The sequence below is a fragment of the Chiloscyllium punctatum genome, chromosome 36, assembly GCF_047496795.1.
Source record: "Chiloscyllium punctatum isolate Juve2018m chromosome 36, sChiPun1.3, whole genome shotgun sequence".
NCBI lineage: Eukaryota > Metazoa > Chordata > Chondrichthyes > Orectolobiformes > Hemiscylliidae > Chiloscyllium > Chiloscyllium punctatum.
In genome coordinates, this window is record NC_092774.1 from 6,653,382 (window position 1) to 6,675,098 (window position 21,717).

Here is a 21,717-nt window from a genome sequence, read left to right on the forward strand (position 1 = left end):
TTTCACCATCAATGAACTGCAGGTGTCAGACAGCGCAGTATATTACTGCGGACTGAGAGACACAGTGACAGGAAACAGGCTGAACCTCGTACAAAAACAGTGCCCCAATGGAACAAAGTGCAATGAACCCAATGGAACAATTGGAGAATTTATGCCATTGTGCAAATTAATGTTTGCAATAGAATTACTGTTAGAAATATCTGGCATTGTGCTCCAGCCAGTGAAGGAGGTGCACACCAGAAAACATGAAACATCAGCTTCAGAACTACGTGCGACACAGGATAAAATTACAACAGAAACTTGATAGATCAACGTTATGTGACGTATCCAATATCCAAAAAAAACAATCCCGCCATTCTTCCTGATATATTTCGATTTGGCTTTTGTCCTCAGTCTGGCTTTTGATCATCCATGAGCTATTCCACGAGCCTGCAGGTCCTTTGCTACAGATTGTAGTTGGACTAATGCTTGTTCATTAGCCTCCTGTCTTGATAACAACGTCGTGGCGCCTGTTAATATTACAGACGTTCGATCGAATATATGTAAATGTCTTTAACATTGAGAGCTCTGTAATCAAGATTCCTACAATTGTTTGGACTTTCACTGGGCAGGCTTCAGTGCCCACTGTAAATTGATATTTCATATCACTACTATTTGCTCCTTTGAATGAAATATTTCTGGAACGTTTGGACTGGGATATATTTCGTTTCAAGCCACTTCAGGTTTTGCAGTCTTCATCGGAGTGGCAAGTTATCAGAGATTCTCAAATAAGTAGCAGCCATTTCCTCCAACACATAGTCAGTGTCAGAATCATCAATGGATGTGGACGTTTATATAATGATGCTGACTTGGATTACGGTCTGTGGTCTCCCTCGCTAGTAAATCCTGAAGTTTCCGTTTGTGATCTGCTGCTGTGTCCAGTCTGCAACAGGCAGCAGCTGGGGCCCAGAAACCGGCGGCGGGGGCCATTGCATCAGGCTTTCACACGCCCCGATCGCTGAGAGGCTCATTTTAGAATAATAGAACATGGTGTCAGGCAGCAGCGACCCTGATGTTGGCGATCAGTGCAACTTGTCTGACTGCGGGGGGACTGCATCGGAAAACTGGTTCTGAGGGAAATCCGCCTTCAATTTAGCACTGTCACTCTGGTCGTTCCGGACTGCAAACTCGTTTGACTAAATGAGTACTGACGGGACTCATGCAATACCCTTCGTCAGTGTAGGTACAGTTTAAACTGCCATCTTTCACCTCCGTCTGTCTGAGCCTGATATTCCTACACACCCACACACACATACACACGGACACAGGTACACACAGACGCGCACACAGACAGCCACACGCAACCTTACAGACACACACACTCCCACACATGCACCCCCTCACGGACTTAAGACACTCTGCACTCACTACACACACACACACACACGCACACTTTCTCACACTCACAACCCCCACCCCAGACAGACACACACACAGACAGACAAAGACCCACATGCACACATATATTTTGTGTGGTGAATTTCTTTGTACTTGCAGAGTTACATTGCACTTTGCTCAAAATCTGCATTCATTCATGTCGAACTCTGAGCTCAAAAACTGCATGAATTTATGTAAAACTCTGTTATCTCACTTTTTAGATTAGAATCAATCTAAACGTCAGGTCATAGACAGAGAACACAGGGGGCTAACACCTTCAACATATTGTCTAGCTGTCACCGTTGTTAACAGCTAACCCGAGAATGCAACTTTTAAAAAATGGTTTTGTGATTTACACATCAAAGAAGTGACACTATCACTGTATTCTAACAGATGAAAGGCTTAACAGACAATCAATTCTTCAATGTATAATTTCAGTTACATCACACTGCAAATTTTTGCTATAAATTCTGTGTTACGAACGAGCCCTCCACAATCACCTGATGAAGGACCGTCCCTCCGAAAGCTAGTGCGCTTCCAATTAAACCTGTTGGACTATAAGCTGGTGTTGGATGATTTTTATCTTTGTACACCCCAGTCCAACACCGGCATCTCCGAATCATACCTAAACAGCTTTGTTTTGTTTATTTTCGATTGAAACACTATTTTATTGTGACTTAATTCAGCAACTTGCGTCAGCGCTTTCGTGTTTGGATTTTTTTTTACCCTGAATACTGTGTGTGTCAGCTGCCAGCATGATCTGCTCTGGGGATTGACAAAGAACAGTGAGGCGCTGGAGCTTGTCATCCAATGCAATTCTGAAGGACAAGGGCGGAGGGCAGACAGCGTCGGGAGCAGACACCCTTCAATATGCCAGGCATCAGATTCTTTCTTTCGGTTAAACCTGGAATATGTATAGTTGGGCAAGAGTGCTTTGAAGTGAATATTCACAGTAAGGCAAGTTGATGTACGCCACATGCACGATTTATCAGCGAACTGCATTATAACCTCCGTGTTGCCAAATCTACTTATGACGGGTGGGTGGGACAAGAACTTGAAACTGTCAGTTACCCCCCTGTGTCTGCATCCAGAAATAAAAGGCCAACCGATGCGGAAAGGCACCTCGGAATTATTCAACATTCAGCAATGTCCGTAGGGAGCAGGTTGAACGAAAGCAATTAGAAATAGAGAGGAAGTTGGGGATATACGGGCAGCAAAATCCCGTGAGACATAAACAGGGAGAACAGTTCCTGCAAAAATCAACATGGTTTCTGAAAGAGACAATCTGACACACTGAGACAGATTGAAACAGCGAGAAAGAGAAACCACGAAAAATCGTCAGAAGTAGAGAGTAAGGGAGAGGGATTTAGCTTTTTTTTAAAAAAAAAACAAAGTATTCTCCTTTGTGATTCCAGTGTAACTGAACCTGGTTTGTCAGAGATCAAAGGTATGGAACTGTAGAGCAACTGTATTACAAAAACTGAGTGTTTAACAGTTCTGTGTAGAGATGAGCAAAGAAATAGAGAAAACCGTTAACAGGTGCACGTCTCTCAAACCCTGAGGGCAGTGGGTCAGTAACTGTGAGTCACAATTTCGAATTCATGAGCAAGAGAGCTAGGAGAAATTTGTTTACTCCGAGCGTGGCTAAGTGTTGGAAATGTGCTGCCCAGGGAGAGTCGTGGAGGTGGATTCCACAGGAGGTTTCAAAAGAGACGAATGACGCAGCCTGAAATAAATTGCCTAGTTTTCAGTGAGCAGAGACTATACACGATCTGTGCAGGGGCAAGGTTTCAGTTGATTAACCTGGAGAGTCACAAGGACACTTGGACAATGGAGAAACTGTGCAAATGTGGGGAGTGGTGGGACTCGATTCAATTACCCTTGCGAACTGAATATCCATGACCGCCGATAGACTGGAGAGAAGCCATTCACGTGCCCCTCGGTGTGGAATAAAAAAAAATTGCAAACGCATCCAGCCTCAAAACACACCAAAGTGTGCAAGAGACTGTTCACTGATCTTGATTGTCAGGAACGGTCCAATCCTTCATCAAAGCTCCTGATTGACCAATTCATTCTGACCAGAGACATGTTAAATGCTGTGATTGAGATAACAGCTTTAAAAGCAAACAGCTGAGACACCAACACACACACACACACACACACACACATGGATCAGGCCTCACTCTTGCTCCACCTCGGGCGACTGTCTGTCTGGAGTTTGCACGTTCTCCCCGTGTCTGCGTGGGTTTCCCCCAACGGTCCAAAGATGTGTAGGTTAGGGTGAATTAGCCACGGTAAATTATCCACAGCGTTCAGGAACGCGTACATTCGGGGCATTATTCAGGGGGAAATGGGTCTGGTTCGTCTACTCTTGTTGGTGTGGACTTGGTGGGCCGAATGGCCTGGGTTCCACACTGTAGGAATTGTATGGAAGGGATTCATTGTGTCATCCCATCTTCTGACACACCAATTTGTTCACACTGATGAGAGACCTTACCCATGTTCTGACTGTGGAAAATGCTGTAAAAGTAAAATTGACTTGCAAGTCCATCAACGCATTCACAGTAGGGAGAGATGGTTTCCTTGCTCCCTGAGTGTGAGCATATTCAGGTGTTTATCCCGATTACAGACGCATCAGCGGTTTCACGCTGATCAAAGACCTTTCAAATGTTCTGCCTGTGAGAAAAGCTTGAAAGGTGAACAGGATCTGTTGACACACCAGCGAGTTTACACTGGGGAGAGGGCATTCGCCTGTTCCATCTGTGGGAAGAAATTCACTCGCTCATCCCACTGTGAGACACCAACGAGCTGACACCGGGGACAAAACATTTATTTGGTGCGTGTGTCTGTGTGGAAAAGGATTCACTGATTCGCCCCATTTACTCATATACTCGCGAATTCACACCCAGCAGAGACCATTCGTTCGCTTCACATGTGGGAGGAGATTCACTCAGCAATCGCAGCTCAATGACTATCAAATTGTTCACACTGACCTTTCAAGTGTTCTCATTGTGAGAAGATCTTTAAACTCAGAAGGTATCCGGTGATGTACCAGATGGGGAGATGCCGTTCTAAGTGAGGGAGCGAATTCATTCAGACATCCTACCTGCTGAGACCCAGGCAATTTCAAATCGGGGAGAGATTGTTCGTCTGCTGCACGTGTGGGAAGACATTTGCTCGCTTATTCAACTTGCTGAGATACCAGCACGTTCATAAGTGACGGCCAGGGCGGATTCTGCTGTTATAATCATATTCTGCACTGAGTCACTCGAAGAACTGAACCAAGGTCATTATGGCAGGTGATGTTGCTGATGTCAATATTCCTTATAACTGGGCTGCAGGGACAATAAACGCTGGCCGAGACAGCAATGTTCACATTGTGTGAATGAATTTGAAAGAAAATTTAAGTTTGGTACTCTGGTCCAGGCAGACATTCATAAGAGTCACACAGAACAGAAACAGACCCTTTGGTCCAACTCATCCACACCGACCAGTCATCCCATTCTGACCTGGTCCTATTTATAAGCACTTGGTCCACGGTCCTGTAAACCTGTAATTCATGTTCCTATCCAGATGTCTCTTAAATGTTGTAATTGTACCAGCCACCACCACTTCCTCTGACAGCTCATTCCATGCACACAGCACCCTCTGTGTGAAACTAAAACCCCTCAGAGCCTTTTCAAATCTTTCTCCTCACACCTTGAACCCATATCCTCTAGTTTTGGACTCCCCTAAGTCAAAGGCAGGGCATCAAAAACCCTTCGATTAGATTCCAGTCTGTAACTCACTCCCAGGTATCTGTTATTCCTTATATAAATTCCCCTGAACCACTTACTTAGTTTCCAATCTGTAACTCACTCCCTGGTATCTGTTATGCAGTATACTAAATTCACCCTCCCAGGAAACTCCTCGATTAGATTCAAGTCAGTAACTCCCTCCCAGGTATCTGTTATTCTGTATATAAACCCCATTCCGAACCCCTCGATTAGATTCCAGTCTGTAACTCCCTCCCAGGTATCTGTTATTCTGTATATAAACGCCATCCCAAACCCCTCGATTAGATTCCAGTCTGTAACTCCCTCCTGGGTATCTGTTATTCTGTATAGAAACCATCTGGAACACCTTGAATAGATTCCAGACTGTGAATCACTCCGGGGTAGCTGTTATTCTGTATATAAACTATCCTACCCCCCCACCCCACACCTCAATCTACTCGAATAGATTCCAGTCTGTAACACCTTCCCGGGTACATGTTATTCTGAACATAAAACCCATTGATTGATTCTAGTCTGTACCTCACTCCCTGGTATCTGTTGTTCGATCTCTAACCCACCCAGAACCGTTTGGATAGATTCCAGTCTATAGCTTAATCATAGGTATCTGTTATTCTATATACAAACGACCCCAAACCCCTCGATTAGATTCCAGTTTGTAACTCCCTCCCAGATATCTGCTATTCTGTATAAATTAAATGAACCACCCGAAGGCTATCAAACTAATTCCTTTTATACCATGGGGCCTACTGGGCTAGGTTTGAATTCCTGTGCTGGTAAAGTTTGTTTTTCTCTTCGGGTCTCCCCTGACTTCAGGCATACTGTGGCCTACCCTACTGAGGCTTTAGGAGAAATCGGCCTTCAGCGAATCCCCAGCCAACAGGGAAGACAGATCTTAGTTCTTACACTACATAACATCAATGAGCTGATGCTTGTCATGGGTGTCGACTCTCTGGGCCTTTGGCTCTATGTCATGGAGCCAACAATCTCTGGTCTTCACCATCATGTGTCGAGAAAGTAGGCCACAGGCTTCGTATCCACCACGATCTACATCTGAGAGGCTAAAAGCCTCCATACAACTTAGATGCAGAGTAAAGCTTCCTTGATACTACACATCCTCCACCCCCCCCCCCCCACCAAACATTCCCAGCAGATGGCCAGCATGAGGTTATATACAAAGCACAGTGCCCTGTAATATGCTGCTGGGTGGATCTGCCTCAATAAAAATTGCATTGATCTGAAGGAGATTTTGCCAATAGGAATTTGAATAATCTAGCTGCCTCTCTTTCTCTCACTGTCTCTATTTCTCCCTCTCTTGCTTTCTCTTCACCTCTCTCTCCTTCTCTCTTTTGCCCGGTCAGTATTTCTCTCACTTTCTACCTCTCTCAGTCTGTATCTCTCTCTCTTTCTCTCTCTCTTCACCTCCCCCCCTCCCCTCCTCTGTCCCTGCTCTTTCCCTCTCCTGTTCTCTCTCTTTTCATCTCAGTCTCTTTTTCTGTGTGTATGTGTGTGTGTGTATATATACACGTGTGTGTGTCTTTATGTGTATCTCTCTCTCTGTTGCTCTCTCTCTGTCTGTGTGTGTGTCTCTCTCACTGTCTGCCTCTGTCTCTCCCTCTTTCTCTGAATCTTTGTCTCTGCCTCTCTTTCTCTCTCTCACTGTGTTTCTCTCTGTCTGTCTCTGTTTCTCTCTGTGTGTTTCTCTCCGTCTCTCTCTCTTCTCACTCTCTCTCTCTCTCTGTCTACCTCCCTCCCTCCCTCTTGATCTCTCTACAATCTTTTGTCCATACTGCCCTCAGGCATCTGTTTGGGTTACACTGGTTTGAACCAGGAGTAATCCAGTTCTCACTGACCCAGCCCCAATTCCAGCTTGTTGTCAGAGCCAGGAACGGATCGCAGTGAGACACCGCAGAGAGAGTGACACACACAGAGACAGAGTCAGTTAAAAAATCCAGGTGAGATTCAACACACAGACTGGGGGAGAGAGACACAGAGAGAAAGAGTTCGGATGGGGGAACAGAGAGGAAAAGCCAGACAGTGTGTGAATGTGACTTTCTCTCCGTCTCTCTCTCTCTCTCTCTCTCTCTCTCGCTCTCTCTGTTTGTCTCTCTCCTTCCCTCCATCTCGATCTCTCTACATTCTTCCTGTGGGCGCCTCAGGCATGTCTGGGTTGCACTGGTTTGAATTGGGAGTGAGGCAGTTCCCATTGACCCAGCCCCAATCCCTGCTACACGTCTGAACCAGGAGCAGATCGCAGTGAGACGCCACTGAGAGACAGACAGAGAGAGACAGACAGAGAGAGACAGACAGAGAGAGGGAGGGAGACAGTGGCTATCTCCCAGCCTCTGTCCCTTTCTCTCTCCCATCTTCCCTCCCACTCTTTCCTTCCCCTTCCCTTACCACCCCCATGCCCTCCCCACCCCTCTCTATCTAACACACACACACATACACGCACACGCACACGCACACACACACACACACGCACACGCACTCCCTCTCACACTCTGCCTTCCTCTCACACAGAGATGCCAGAAAAGGAGAACAGGCCAGAAGAAGAGGGGGAGAGCCAGGAGGGGGATGAGGCCAAGATGACGGAGGAGACCAAAGGCTGGCTGAAGATGCCATCCTCATTCACGGAGGCTCTGAGCACCTTCTGTAGCACGACCACCATCCATGGGGCGGTAAGGCTGATCTGTACTGAGGGCAATCGAATGAAAACCGGCCTATGGGCAGCCATCCTGGCACTCACCCTGGGTGCCATGTACTGGCAGTTTGGCCTCATCTGTCGGCAGTACCTACAGTTCCCCGTTCAAATTTCACTCTCGATCCACAGCGGCAAGATAGAGTTCCCCGCGGTCACCATCTGTACTCTCAACCCATACAGGTAAGGCTCTCTCTACACTGTCAACCTTACCCCAACCATCAAACACTCCCAGGACAGGTACAGAACAGGGTTAGACTTAGACACAGAATAAAGCTTTTTCTACACTGCTCCCCCATCAAACACTGCCAGGACAGTGACAGCATGGGGTGAGATACAGAGTAATGCTGCTTCTACATTGTCCCCCCATTGAACACTGCCAGGTCAGGGACCGCACAGAGTTAGATACAAAGTAAATCCCCCTCTACATTGCCCCCCCCTCCCCCCAATTAAACACTCCCAGAGACAGGTACAGCATAGGCTTAGATGTAAACTAAAGCTACCTTTATACTGTCCCCCCACCAAACACTCCCAGGACAAGGACAGCACAGGGTTAGATACAGGGAAAATCTCAATCTACTCTGTCCCCCATCAAACACTCCCAGGACAAATACAGACCAGGCTCGACACAGAGTAAAGCTCCTTCTATATTGTCTCTCCATCAAATACTTCCAAGTCAGGGACAGCATGGGGTTAGATACAGAGTAAAGCTCTCTCTACACTGTCCCCCCATCCCAGTGACAGGGACAGCACTGGGTTAGATACAGAGTAAAGCTCCCTCTACACTGTCCCCCCGTCAAATACTCTCAGGCACAGCATGGCATCAGTTACAGTGTAAAGCTAACTGTATACAGTCCCCACCAAACACACCCACAGACAGGAACAGCATGGGGTAGCAAACAGAATAAAGTCCACTCTACATTGTGCCCCCCCATCACACACTCCCATGGACAGGCACAGCACGGGGTTAGACACAGAGTGAGGTTTCCTCTACACTGTGTCACTTAAACATTCCTCGAATAGGGACAACACGGGGTTAGATACAAAGTAAAGCTCCTAGAGGACAGTGAGGTCTGCAGATGCTGGAGATCCGAGTTGAGAGTGTGTTGCAGGAAAAGCACAGCAGATCAGGCAACATCCAAGGAGCAGGAAAATTGACATTTCGGAATCCTGATGAAGGGCTCCGGCCCGAAACATCGATTTTCCTGCTCCTCGGATGCTGCCTGACCTGCTGCGCTTTTCCAGCACCACACTCTCGACAAAGTTAAGCTCCTCTACCCCCTGACCAAATCTGACATGAATATATTTGTGCCTGCTGCAGGTACAAGGAGGTAAGTGCCAACCTGAGGGAACTGGACCTGTTGACCCGGGAGGCGCTGTACTTCCTGTACGGCTACCGGGGCCCCGGGAATGGAGCAGCCACGCCACCCACCCAGAATCGCCAGGCTGCCATCCCACGGCGCCTGGGCCTGCGGCTGATCAACCCAGAGGGGCGGCACGGCTCGCCAGCCCTGGAGATCGGGCCCCGACGGGGGGGTGGCGGCGGCGGCGAGGGCGATGCCTGGGCCCACAACCCACCTCTAACCCGAAACAGCTCCTGGAAGATCGGCTTCGAGCTGGTAAGTTCTGGAGGCGCGGGAAGAGAACATTCTCAGATCGTTCAGGGGTGCCCTGACCTAGAACCTCTTCCTGGCTGAGCACAGATCCCGTTTCGACCGGTTGACCGACCTGGTGGGGGCGGCACAGTAGTGCCTTCCAGCGCCCTCCACCAGACTATGGAGACCCCAGACAGTCGCGGGTGAGGCATTCCCCCAATTGCTTTCAGCTATTCTCTTTTCTAACCCCCTCCCCATGCTTTCCCCATCTTGCCCACCCCTCCATACACCCCACCGATCCCCATGCACAGTGCAATTCCACCGGCGGAGACTGCTTTTACAACTGGCACTCGTCCGGCGTGGATGCCCTGAGGGAGTGGTACACCTTCCATTACGTGAACCTCATGGCACGCATCTCCCTCGATGCAGCACCCTCAGACGAGGCGAGGATGGGAGAGTTCGTCCAGGATTGTCGGTTCAACGGCTTCACCTGTCGGGAGAGGTGAGGGAGAGAGAGAGAGAGACAGAAAGACAGAGAAAGAAGTGAGGGAGACAGGAAAGAGAGAAGGGACAGAGAGAAAAGGTGAGGGAAACGGGAGAGAGAGAGAAGGGACAGAGAGAGAAGTGAGGGAGACAGGAGCGAGAGAAGGGACAGAGAGACAAACGTGAGGGAGACAGGAGAGATAGAGAAGGGACAGGGAGAGAGGTGAGGGAAACAGGAGAGAGAGAGAGAGAAGGGTCGGGGAGAGAGGTGAGGGAAATAGGAGGGAGAGAAGGGACAGAGAGAGAGAGGTGAGGGAGACAGGAGAGAGGGAGAGTGAATGGACAGAGAGAGAGGTGAGGGAAACAGGAGAGAGAGAGAAGGGACAGGGAGAGAGGTAAGGGAAACAGGAGAGAGAGAGAAGGGACAAAGAGAGAGAGATGAGGGAGACAGGAGAGAGAAAAAGAAGGGGCAGAGAGAGAGAGAAAGATAGAGAGAGGGGTAAGGGAGACAAGTTAGAGGGAGGGAGGGAGGGAGGGAGAGAGAGGGAGAGAAAGACAGAGAAGGTGAGGGAGACAGGAGAGACAGAAAAAGGGTCAGAGAGAGAGAGGGAGACAGAGAGACAGAGAGGGAGACAGGATAGAGAGAGGAGAAGGAGAGCAAGAGAGAAAGAACATAGAACATAGAAAAGTAAAGCACAGAACAGGCCCTTCAGCCTACAATGTTGTGGCAAGGATTAAACCTAATGTAGAATAAAAAAACTTACGTACGCACCCCTCAATTCACTGCTGTCCATGTGCATGTCCAGCAGGCACTGAAATGTTCCTAATAACTTTGCTTCCACCATCATCGCTGGCAACGCATTCCATGCATTCACAACTCTCTGCATAAAGAACCTACCTCTGACATCTCCTCCACACCTTCCTCCTAATATCTTAAAACTTTGACCCCTCATCCCAGTCAATCTTGCCCTGGGGAAAAGTCTCTGCCTATTGACTCTTTCCATGCCTCTTATTGCCTCGAATACCTCGATCAGGTCACCTCTCTTCTTCCTTCTCTCCAGAGAGAAAAGTCCAAGCTTAGTCAACCTCTCTTCATAAGATAAGCCCTCCAGTCCAGTCCAAAGCCTCTGTATCTTTCTTATTGTAGGGCAATCAGAACGGGACACAATATTCCAAATGTGGCCTCACCAGGGAGTTGTAGAGCTGTAGCAAAACCTCATAGCTCTTAAACTGGATCCCCCTGTTAATGAAAGCCAAAACACCATATGCTTTCTGAGCAACCCTATGCACTTGGGTGGCAACTTTGAGGGATCTATGTACTTGAACACCAAGATCCCTCTGTTCCTCCACACTGCCAAGGATCCTGTCTTTAATCCTATATTCAGAATTCAAGTTCGACCTTCCAAATTGCATCACTTCGCATTTATCCAGTTTGAACTCCATCTGCCATTTCTCAGCCCAACTCTGCATCCTGTCTATGTCGTGCTGCAGCCTGCAATAGCTCTCAATACTTTCAACAGCACCTCCAACCTTTGTGTCATCCTCAAATTTATTAATCCACCCCTCAATCTCCTCATCCAAGTCATTTATAAAAACTACAAACTGCAGAGGCCCAAAAACAAAGCCCTGTGGGACACCACTCAACACTGACCTCCATGCAGAATACTTTCTATCTGCAACCACTCTCTGCTTTCTGTCAACCAACCAATTCTGAATCCAGATAGCCAAGTTCTCCCTGTATCCCATACCTCCTGACTTTATGAATGAGTCTACCATGGGGCACCTTATCAAATGCCTTGCTGAAGTCCATATACACCACATCTCCTGCTCAACCTTTGTTGACCCGTCTTGTCACCTCCTCAAAGAACTCAATAAGCTTAGTTAGGCATGACCTGCCCCTCACAAAGCCATGCTGACTGCCTTTAATCACACTATGCTTTTCCAAATAGTAATAAATCCTATCCCTCAGAATACTTTCCAAAACCTTGCTGACCACAGACATAAGACTGACTGGTCTGTAATTGCCAGGGATTTCCCTATTACCTTTCTTGAAAAGAGGAACATCATTCACCTCCTTCCAATCCTCCAGAATGACTCCTGTGGAGAATGAGGAAGCAAAGATCTTCACGCCAAAATTTCCAACAGGTCAACTTCATCAATCTTGATCTATTCAAGCCCATATTATGCTATTACAAGGGGGCATAGCTTTAAATTAAGGGGGGGTAGATATAGGACGGATGTTAGGGGTAGGTTCTTCACTCAGCGAGTCGTAAGTTCATCGAATGCCCTGCCAGTAGCAGTAGTGGACTCTCCCTCTTTATGGGTATTTAAGCGGGCATTGGATAGGTATATGGAGGATAGTGGGTTAGTGTAGGTTAGGTGGGCTTTGATCGGCGCAACATCGAGGGCCGAAGGGCCTGTACTGCGCTGTAATGTTCTATGTTCTATGTTCTATTCCAGCTCTTCAAAGTTCTCATTTTCAACAAGGCCCATTTCCTTAGTAAAAACTGAGGCAAAAAAACTCATTCAGATCTTCCCCTATCCACTCAGACTCCACGCACAAGTTCCCTATGCTATCCCTGATCGGCCCTACCTTTTCCGCAATCATTCTCTTATTCTTCACGTATGAGTAAAATGCCTTTGAGTTCTCCTGAATCCTTCCTGCCAAGCCTTTCTCATGCCCCCTCCTGGCTCTCCTCAGTCCATTTCTGATCTCCTTTCTAGCAAGCCTGTTATCCTCCAAAACTGTGCTAGATCCTTGCTTCCTCCACTTTACATAAGCTGCCTTCTCCCTTTGTATGAGAAGATCCTCTGTTCTCGTCATCCAAGGCTCCTTAATCTTACCCCTTCTTACCTATCTGAGATGAACAAATTCATGCATCACTCGTAACAACTGCTCCTTAAACAATCTCCACATGTCTGCTGTGCCCTTTGTGTGGCACAGAACCACACACACACACACACACACACACACACACACACACAGACGGGAGAGAGAGAGCTGTGAGGGAAAGAGAAAGGTAGAGAAAGACAGAATGAGAGAGAGAAAGACACAGAGAGATAGAGAGGTGAGGGACAGGAGAGAGGGAGAGAGAAACAGACAGAGAGAGACAGAGATATGAGGGAGAGTGGAAGGAGAGTGAGAGAGGGTGGTGAGGAAGGAGGGAGAATGGAGAAAGGGAGTGAGAGAGAGAGGGCAGGGAGAGCGTCAGAGGGAGCGAGGGGAGTTATTCGAAGGTGAGTGGGACAGGGAGAGGGATAGAGATGGGGTCACCGAGAGGCAGAGAATGACAGAGGTGGAGAGTGAGGGATGTCACTGATTTCTCCATCTCTCTTACTAATTCCAGTTTTGACACATCTTTTCACCATCCAATTTATGGAAACTGTTACACCTTCAATGGAATTAATAGCAGCACACAATGGGAATCCTCGCAGGCTGGAAAAGACCATGGTGAGTGAACTTGGAGAGTAAAGCTCCCCCTACACTGTCCCCCATCAAACACTCCCAGGACAGAGACAGCACAGGGTTAGATAAAGAGTAAAGCTCACTCTATGCTGTTCCCCATCAAACACTCCCAGGGACAGGGACAGCATGGGGTCAGATATAGATTAAAGCTCTCTCTCTGTCTCTCCCTCTCTTTCTCTCCTTCTCTCCCCCACCCCCACCCCTCTTTCTCAACCCCACCTCTCTCTCTCTGTGATGCCCAGGTCTGTCCCTTGTGCTCAGGATTGAACAGAATGACTCCATTCCTTTTCTGTCGACGGCAGCCGGAGCCCGGATGATGGTTCACGCCCGGGGTCGCTCCCCCTTCATGGAAGATGGTGGTTTTGATATTCGCCCAGGACTGGAGACTTCCATCAGCATGAGGAAGGTCAGGGAGGGAGAGAGGGAGCCCCTCATCTCCTCCATCATTGAGAGCCACTGCCTCTCTCTCTCTGTCTTCGTCCTCCTCTCTGTCACCCCCTCCACCCTATCCCTATCTCTGTAATCCCCTCCAGCACCCTACACCCCTCCCTCACTCTCTGTCACCTCCTCCAGCTCCTACACTTCCTCCCTATCTCTGACACCTCCTCTGATCCCTACACCCCCTTCCTATCTCTGTCACCTCCTCCAGACCTACATCGCTCCCTATCTCTGTAACACCCTCCAGCCCCTACACCTCTGCATGTCTCTGTAACCATCTGCAGTCCCTACATCCCTCCTTATCTTTGTCACCACCTCTGGCCCCTACACCCCCTCCCTATCTCTGTCACCTCCTCTGGCCTCCCTATCTTCTCGCTCTTTCTATCTCTGTTCAAGCCTGGTTCTGATCTATTTCTCTCCTCCCTGTTTCAGGAGGTGGTATCTCGCCTTGGACAGCCATACAGTGACTGTACAGAGAATGGCTCTGACGTGAAAGTTCATAATCTCTACAAATCCGACTACACCCAGCAGGTAACTGAGCCATGGTGTTGCTGCCTCATCTCTGTCTGTGGAGATTTGGTGATTGTTGGGGAACTGGTTAATGATAATGTGCTCAGTCCTTCGCAAAGCCTCTCGGCCTGAGGCTTTATCACCTTTTCCAGAAGTTGGCATTGCTCAGCCGCAGACCCCTGGGCCTATTGCTCAGGTTCATGCTCTTTAGCCTCATCTCCTGGGCCTATGGCAAAAATTGGCCTCCTTAGGCCTCAGGCTCCTGCGCCATTTGCTGATGTTGGCTTCCATTGGCCTCAGGGTTCCCAGCCTCTTGCTAAGGTTGCATTCCTAGGCATCAGGCTCCCGGGCCGATTGCTGAGGTTCATGTTGTTAGGCCTCAGCCTCCAGAGCCTATTGGTGAAGATGGCAACCCTAGGCCTCAGGCTCTTGGGCTAGTTGCTAAGCTTCACGTTTCTGGCTTCAGGTTCTCTGGCCTGTTACTCAGTTTCCTGCTGTTGATGCTCTCAACAATGCAGTCCAAGCCTTTCCCAACACACCTTTCCACTAAGGCCCTGATTGTTCCTCTCTTTTCCACCTACTTGCTCTTCCAAAAGACTTGCGTCCGTTCCTGCTTCCAGCTCACCATGGTGTCCCGCTGCGGCTGTGCCTACTATTACTACCCGCTGCCCTCAGGAGCAGAGTACTGCAATTACAACAAACACACCTCTTGGGGTAAGTGAGGCCTATTGTGATAGGCCTGTATTGCATCCACAGTTAGTCACATATCCTAAAACGAGCTACAGCCCTTTTATGACCTGTCGCTAAGGAGGAGATGTGTCTTGGTCAGGATTTTGAGGCCTGTTGTTGAGGATAAGGTGGGATTTGGACAGGGTTTGGGGCCTGTTCCTAAGGAGAAAGGGTAATTAAAAGGATTTTGGGCCCAAGCTAAGGGTAAGCTGGGATTTGGTCATAGAATTTGGGCCTGTTGCTGAGGATAAGACAGTATGTGGACAGAGTTTAGGACTTAAGGATAAGGATGGGTCAGGAGTTAGTCAGGGCCCGAGGCCTGTGGCTAAGGGTTGAGGGTAACTGGTCATGGTTTGGGGCCTATGACAAGGATGCGATAGGGGTTGGTCAGAATATTCATAAGTGGAAGGATAAGTGGAAAACAGCCACGATTTTAGATCTGTCGCTAAGAATGAGTTAAGAGTCGATGAGGGTTTGGGGTCTTTTGCTAAGGAGAGAGAGAAAGTTACCAAGGCTTTGGGCCTGTTGCTAAGGGTGGGATGGGAGCTAGCCAGGGTTGGGGCCGACTGCTAAGGAGATTTAGCCGTAGTCTTAGGCTTGTCGTGAAGGATGAAATGGAAGCTGCTCAAAGCTTTGGGCCTGTTGCTGTGCAGGGAAGGAAATTGGCCAAAATTTTGTACCTGCTGCTCAGGATTAGAGGGAACTTGGTTCCAGTTTTGGGTCTGTGCTCAGGATGAGGCAGGAATTGGTCAAAGGTGACCAGAAGAAAGAACTTCCTGCTCACCTCTCTCTGTCTCTCTCACTACCAGGGCACTGCTATTACCGACTGGCAAAAGAATTCACAGATGATGTCCTCGGTTGTTTCAAAATCTGTCAGAAACCATGCAAGTGAGTATAAAAGCAAACTCGGAACCAAGCCTCAACCAGAATGTGGAGAGGGCAGGCACTGTCAAAAGGTCAGCGCTGAGGGAGCAGGCACTGTTGGAAGGCCAGCGCTGACAGAGCAGGCACTGTTGGAAGGCCAGCGCTGAGGAAGCGGGCATTGTCGGAGGGTCAGTGCTGAGGAAGGGGGCACTCATTGAGGGTAAGCACTGAGGGAGCAGGTGCTGTCGGACAATCAGTACAGAGGGATTATATTTAATCTAATTCTTGGTGATATTTTCAGACAAACTGAATATCAAATGACAGCTGGATATGCAAACTGGCCATCAAAAAATTCATTGGTAAGTCTAATGAAATTAAATCAACATAAACCCACCTGTATTTGGAGACACATGCAGTCTTTCTCTATCTCTCTCTCTCTCACTCACACACACACACACACACACACACACACACACGTGTACACACACACGTGTACACACACACACACTCTCCCTCTCTCTCACACAAAATTCACTCTGTCACATACTCTCTCACAGATACTCCCTCTCTCTGTCTCTGTCTCGTTCACACACTCTCTGTTGATAATGTTGCGTTCTCTATCCAATCCACAGAGCTGGATGAATCCTATCTTCCTGAATCAACACCGTTCTGCCACCTCCAACAGGTCAGTAACGTTGAAACTCCCCCTCTCTCTTCTTCCCTCCGGCTACCTCTCTCACTGTCTGCCTGTCTGTTTCAATCTGAATCCCTCTCTCTCTGTCTTTCTATCTGTCGCCCTCTCTCCAAGCCCACATCTATTCACCCTGTCCCTTTCTCCCTCCGGAGCAGGAAGGAACTGGCCAAACTGAACCTCTTTTTCCGTGAGCTGAACTACAAATCGATGAGGGAGACCCCAGCACTGCCTGTGAGTTTCTCTTGCTCCATCGGTTTCGTGGGATCACCTTGTGCTCTCTCCCCGGGAAATAGGGGCATCGAGTGGAGGGGGTCTGCCCAGACGGGCAGGGAAGTGTATGTCGAGGGGTCTTATGAAACATTGAAATCTTAAAATGCCAATCTGAGAATGTCAAAGTAATTGAGTTGCACTTTCGCAAGTTCTCCAGGAAAGACGGGAGAGTTCTGAAGCTTGGGGCTGATGAGAAGGAGAGATGGAGGAAGCATTGGGCGCTTCCCTTTGATGGGAGTCACAATTAACATCCCGTCTTGCCCTTACCTCCTACCCCTGTAGGTGGCGGTCATGCTTGCCAACTTGGGAAGCCAATGGAGTCTCTGGCTCGGCTCTTCTGTCATGTCTGTCCTGGAGATGGTGGAACTTATCTTCGACCTTATCACCCTTGCTGTCATCTTGCTCTGGGCACGCTCTCCGACCCTGGGACCTCCCGCCGAGGACTCCGTCCACCCGTCAGATGCTACCCTTCATGTGCCCCCCTCATTCTTGTAAACTCCAGAGAGTACGGAGCTGACCTCTACAGATTACACAGTAACTCCACACCTCTGGGATCAGTGAGTGAACCTTCTCAGGATTGCTTCTGACATCAGTCTCTACTTCCTCACTTACAGCACCCCAAAACAGTTTCTTCAGATATAGGACCCCAAAAACTGTTTGCAGTATGCTGGCCGTGGTCTGACATGTACCTTGCACGTTTCTAGCAAAATCTCTCCCTACATTTATACTCCATTTCTCAGCAACAAAAGACCATTTGCATTCCCAATTCCCCACTGAACTTAGACACTTGGTTTTTGTGACTTACGTACTCCTCTAAGTTGTCCTGTCCGGCAACCTTCACCTTTGAAATAATATCCGGTTTCTCTATTCTTCCTGCCAAAGTGCAGAACTCCTCAAACACTCTCACCTCAAAATGTTTGGAGTGGGAATGGATTTGGCATGGGAACAGTTCGGGGATGAGGCTGGGATTGAAATACAGTGAGTGATATTGTTCCATTGATAGAGAGAGAAGGAAAGAGCCAAGAGAGAGACTGAAGGAGACAGTAACAAAGAGAGGTAAAGATGGAGAACGAGAGACAGTGAGAGACATACAGAGTGCAAAACAGAGAGAGAGAGGTAGGGAGACACAGAGAAAGGGGAGGAACAGGGAGAGGTAGAAAGAGAGGGAAGCAGAGAGCGAGAGAAGCACAGAGAGAGAGAGTGAAGGAGACAGCAAGAGAGAGAGAGAAAAACAGAGACAAAGTGTCAAAAAGAGCGAGATACAGTCAGAGAGAGAGGTAGGGAAACGGAGAGAGACAAGGACAGGTAGAGAGAGACAGGCAGAGAGAGACAGATACGAGAGACACACCACACAGGGGGAGAGAGAGAGAGGCAGGCAGACAAACAGAGAGAGAGGAGAAGAGACAGCAAGTGAGAGGTAAAGATAGAGAAAGAGAGACAGAGCAGTGAGGGAGAGGGGAAAAAAAAGTGTGAGAAAGGAGACAGAAAGGGAGAGAGACAGATAGGGAGAAAGACACAGAAAGACAGAGAGAGAGAGATGGTAAGAACTGAAAGAACTGCAGATGCTGTAAATCAGAATCAAGAACAGACATTACTGGAAAAGCTCAGCTGGTCTGGCAGCATCTGTGTACAGAAATCAGAGTTTATGTTTTGGGATACAGCTTTTTTTTGCAGAAGATAGCGTACGGGGAAGGGGGTAAGGAGTAAATTATAGATGGTAATAGACCTGAAAGGGAGAGAAGAACAGTTGGATAGACAAAGGGGTGGATAACGAATAGTCTCAGAGAATCAACGACTGCTCATGAGGACTATTAGTGGTGAACAATGGGTTGTGTCTAATTGCAGACCATGTGATTAGATTAGATTCCCTACAGTGTGGAAACAGGCCCTTCGTCCCAACAAGTCCACACCAACCCTCCAAACAGTCACCCACCCAGACCCATTTCCCCCTGACTAATGCACCTAATGCTATGGGCAACTTGATATGGCCAATTCAACTGACCTGCACATCTTTGGACTGTGGCAGGAAACCGGAGCACCCGGAGGAGACCCGCACAGTCACGGGGAGCAAGTGCAAACTCCACACAGACAGTCGCCCGAGGCTGGAATCAAACCTGGGACCCTGGTGCTGTGAGGCATCAGTGCTAACCACTTAGCCACCATGCCACCCCTATGACAAGAGTGGGTTAGGTAAAGGACATGAGAGAAGGAGCCTCATGCCTTGAAATTGTGGAATTCGATATTGAGTCCGCATAGAGTTCCCAAGCAGCAAATGAAGTGCAGGAATAATAGCAGCAGGAGTCAGCCATCTGCCACTCTGACCAAAACAGATGACCTACATTTACCAACGTTGTACTCCATCTGCCAGACCCAGCCCACTCACTTAACCAATCTACGTCCTTCTGCAGAATTTCAGTGTCCTCTGCACATTTTGCTATATCATTCGCTTCTGTGTCATCTGCCAACTTTGAGACGTTACCTCTGGTCCCCAACTCTAAATCATTTATGTAAATTGTAAACTATTATGGTCCCAACACTGACCTCTGAAGCATACTACAAGCGACTGACGCGAACCATTTATCCCCACTCTCTGCTTTCTGTTAGTTAACCAATCTTCTATCCATGCTAATATGTTATCCATAATGCTGTGCACTTTTATCGCATGTAGCAGCCTTTTGTGTGGTACCTTGTCGAATGCCTTCTGGAAATCCAGCTACACCACATTCACTGGTTCCCTGTTATCCACCGTGCTTGTAATGATCTCAAAGACTTCCAATAAATGAGTTCAACATGACCAGCTGATTCTCTTGTTGGGAAGAAAATGAGAGTGTGAAAGACAGAGAGAGTGTGAGTGGGAGTGAATGTTACTTGTCCCTTGTCAGCCCGACACTGATTATTATCCACGTCTTGCCGCATTTGGACACGTACTGCTGCAGCATCTGAGGAGCAGTAAATACTATACAATCATTGGCGAACATCTCCTTTCCTGAACCCCCACAATGGAGGGGCAGATCGTTGATAAAGGGGCTGAAGATGATTGAATCTAGGACACTACTCTGAAAAACTCCTGTAGAGATGTCCAGGAGCTCAGATGACTGGCCTCCAACAACCACGATCAGCATCTTAGTTAGGACTTGTTACAGTCGAGTTCACCACCCCCCACCCCCCACTCCAATACCCAATCTCTCCTCTGTGGTTCACCTCTCTTACACACATTAGTACCAAGGCATTGGGAGCAGGAGCTAAGTGGCTCCAAGCAACACCCAAAATGGCGTTAATTCCTCCGCCCAGTTATGCGATAGCAAAATGGTTGCACTCCCCTCCCCCACACCAGTAACTTGGACGACAGATTTACACAAATGTCCATTCCAAGCCCTCTTAATCATCGGTTGTAACATTGTGTTCTGGAACATTCCTATGGGCAATGAGCCATGAACTGAACTAAAGCCTTGACATTGTGTGTGTGTACGTGCATGCGTGCGAGAGAGAGAGAGAGAGAGAGAGAGACAGACCGACAGACGGTGGTGGGGGGGGGGGGGGGGGGGGAAGAGGAGAAGAGAGAGAACAAGCGAGAGAGACAGATACGGAGAGAGAGAGAGAGAGAGAGATTCGAGCAATAACCTTGGCTCGAAGAGCATTCCTGTCTTCTCTCACCCTCCGGACAGGCGTGTGCTTAGCCAGGACCTCAGTTCCCCTTTTTCTCACGCACAGGACAGGCCCCTGATCAGCTTGACCTGACTAGGCCATAATTTCCCCACTCCACTTGCAGATCAGACACCTACTCAGCCAAAAGTGGAGTGGGGTTCGTTAGCCCCCCACCCCCACACAGTCTCTCTATATCCAAAGTCAGAAGTCACATGACACCAGGTTATATTCCAACAGGTTTATTTGAAATTACATACTTTCGGAGATCTGCTCCTTCATCAGGTGAAGTCTCTGTGACCATACTGCCTTCAGGGATCTGTTTGGGTAACACTGGTTTGAACTGGGTGCAATCCAGTTTTCAATGGCCTGGCCACAATCTCAAATCTGTATCTGAAACAGGAGCAGTTCACAGTGAGATACCACCAAGAGAGACAGAAAGAATCATGGAGATGTACAGCACAGAAAAAGACCCTTCGCTCCAACTCGTTCATGCGAACAGGATATCCGAAATTAATCTTATCCCATTTGCCAACATTTGACCCTCATCCTTCTAAAACTTTGCTAAGAATCAAGCATTTCAGATGCCTTTTAAAGGTTGGCATTGTACCAGATTCCGCTACTTCATCTGACAGTTCCTTCCAAACACACACTAATCACTTGGATGAACAATGCTGTGTGTGTGTGTGTGTGGAAAGAATTCTCTCCGACTTTCAGCCTTCTGAGACACCTGGGAGTTCACAGAAGAACACGAGAACTAGCAGCAGGAATAGGCCGTCTGGCCCTTCAAGCCAGCTCTGCCATTCATTAAGATCATGGCTGATGTTTTCATGGACTCATCCATGCTCTCATCATATCCTTCAATTCCTTTATTGTTCAAACAAAAAATCTACCTTAGCATTAAAAACGCTTACTGACATAGCGTCAACTACTTCACTGGGCAAGGAATTCCATGGATTCATAACCCCCGAGTAAAGAAGTTTCTTCCCAATTCAGCCCAAAATCTGTTCCCCCTAATTTTGAGGCTACGCCTGTGGAAAATAAAGAGCATGAAAGTATAGGCAGGGTTAAAGCATGAAGACCACTGGCAATCTGTGGTCTGTGGAAGGCAGGATGGGGTAAGAATATTGGAATGC

The 21,717-nt window shown here is 48.1% G+C and overlaps 1 protein-coding gene across 2 annotated transcripts; it reads left to right on the forward strand.

Annotated features, from left to right (window-relative positions):
- The first annotated feature begins 7,047 nt into the window (after positions 1–7,047).
- LOC140460193 (epithelial sodium channel subunit alpha-like) lies at positions 7,048–19,733 on the forward strand. 2 transcript variants are annotated; one of them, XM_072554590.1, is made up of 13 exons: positions 7,048–7,144; positions 7,713–8,073; positions 9,212–9,509; positions 9,797–9,987; positions 13,316–13,419; positions 13,677–13,840; positions 14,305–14,403; positions 14,979–15,096; positions 15,921–15,999; positions 16,277–16,334; positions 16,608–16,660; positions 16,825–16,900; positions 17,222–19,733. In XM_072554590.1, exons 2-13 carry the CDS (start codon positions 7,715–7,717, stop codon positions 17,432–17,434), a joined length of 1,812 nt encoding a protein of 603 aa, XP_072410691.1. In that variant the 5' UTR covers positions 7,048–7,144; positions 7,713–7,714; the 3' UTR covers positions 17,435–19,733. The 2 variants fall into 2 exon arrangements, with proteins under 2 accessions (XP_072410691.1, XP_072410692.1); XM_072554591.1 differs by having other exon boundaries at positions 15,003–15,096.
- Positions 19,734–21,717: the final 1,984 nt, after the last annotated feature.

Bases quoted from the DNA above. Each gene is read 5' to 3' on its own strand.
- LOC140460193 (XM_072554590.1), top strand. From the start codon at position 7,715: ATGCCAGAAAAGGAGAACAGGCCAGAAGAAGAGGGGGAGAGCCAGGAG. The intron at 13,420-13,676 runs GTGAGTGAACTT...TGTGATGCCCAG, and splicing joins GCAGGCTGGAAAAGACCATG to GTCTGTCCCTTGTGCTCAGG. The intron at 13,841-14,304 runs GTCAGGGAGGGA...TCCCTGTTTCAG, and splicing joins CTTCCATCAGCATGAGGAAG to GAGGTGGTATCTCGCCTTGG.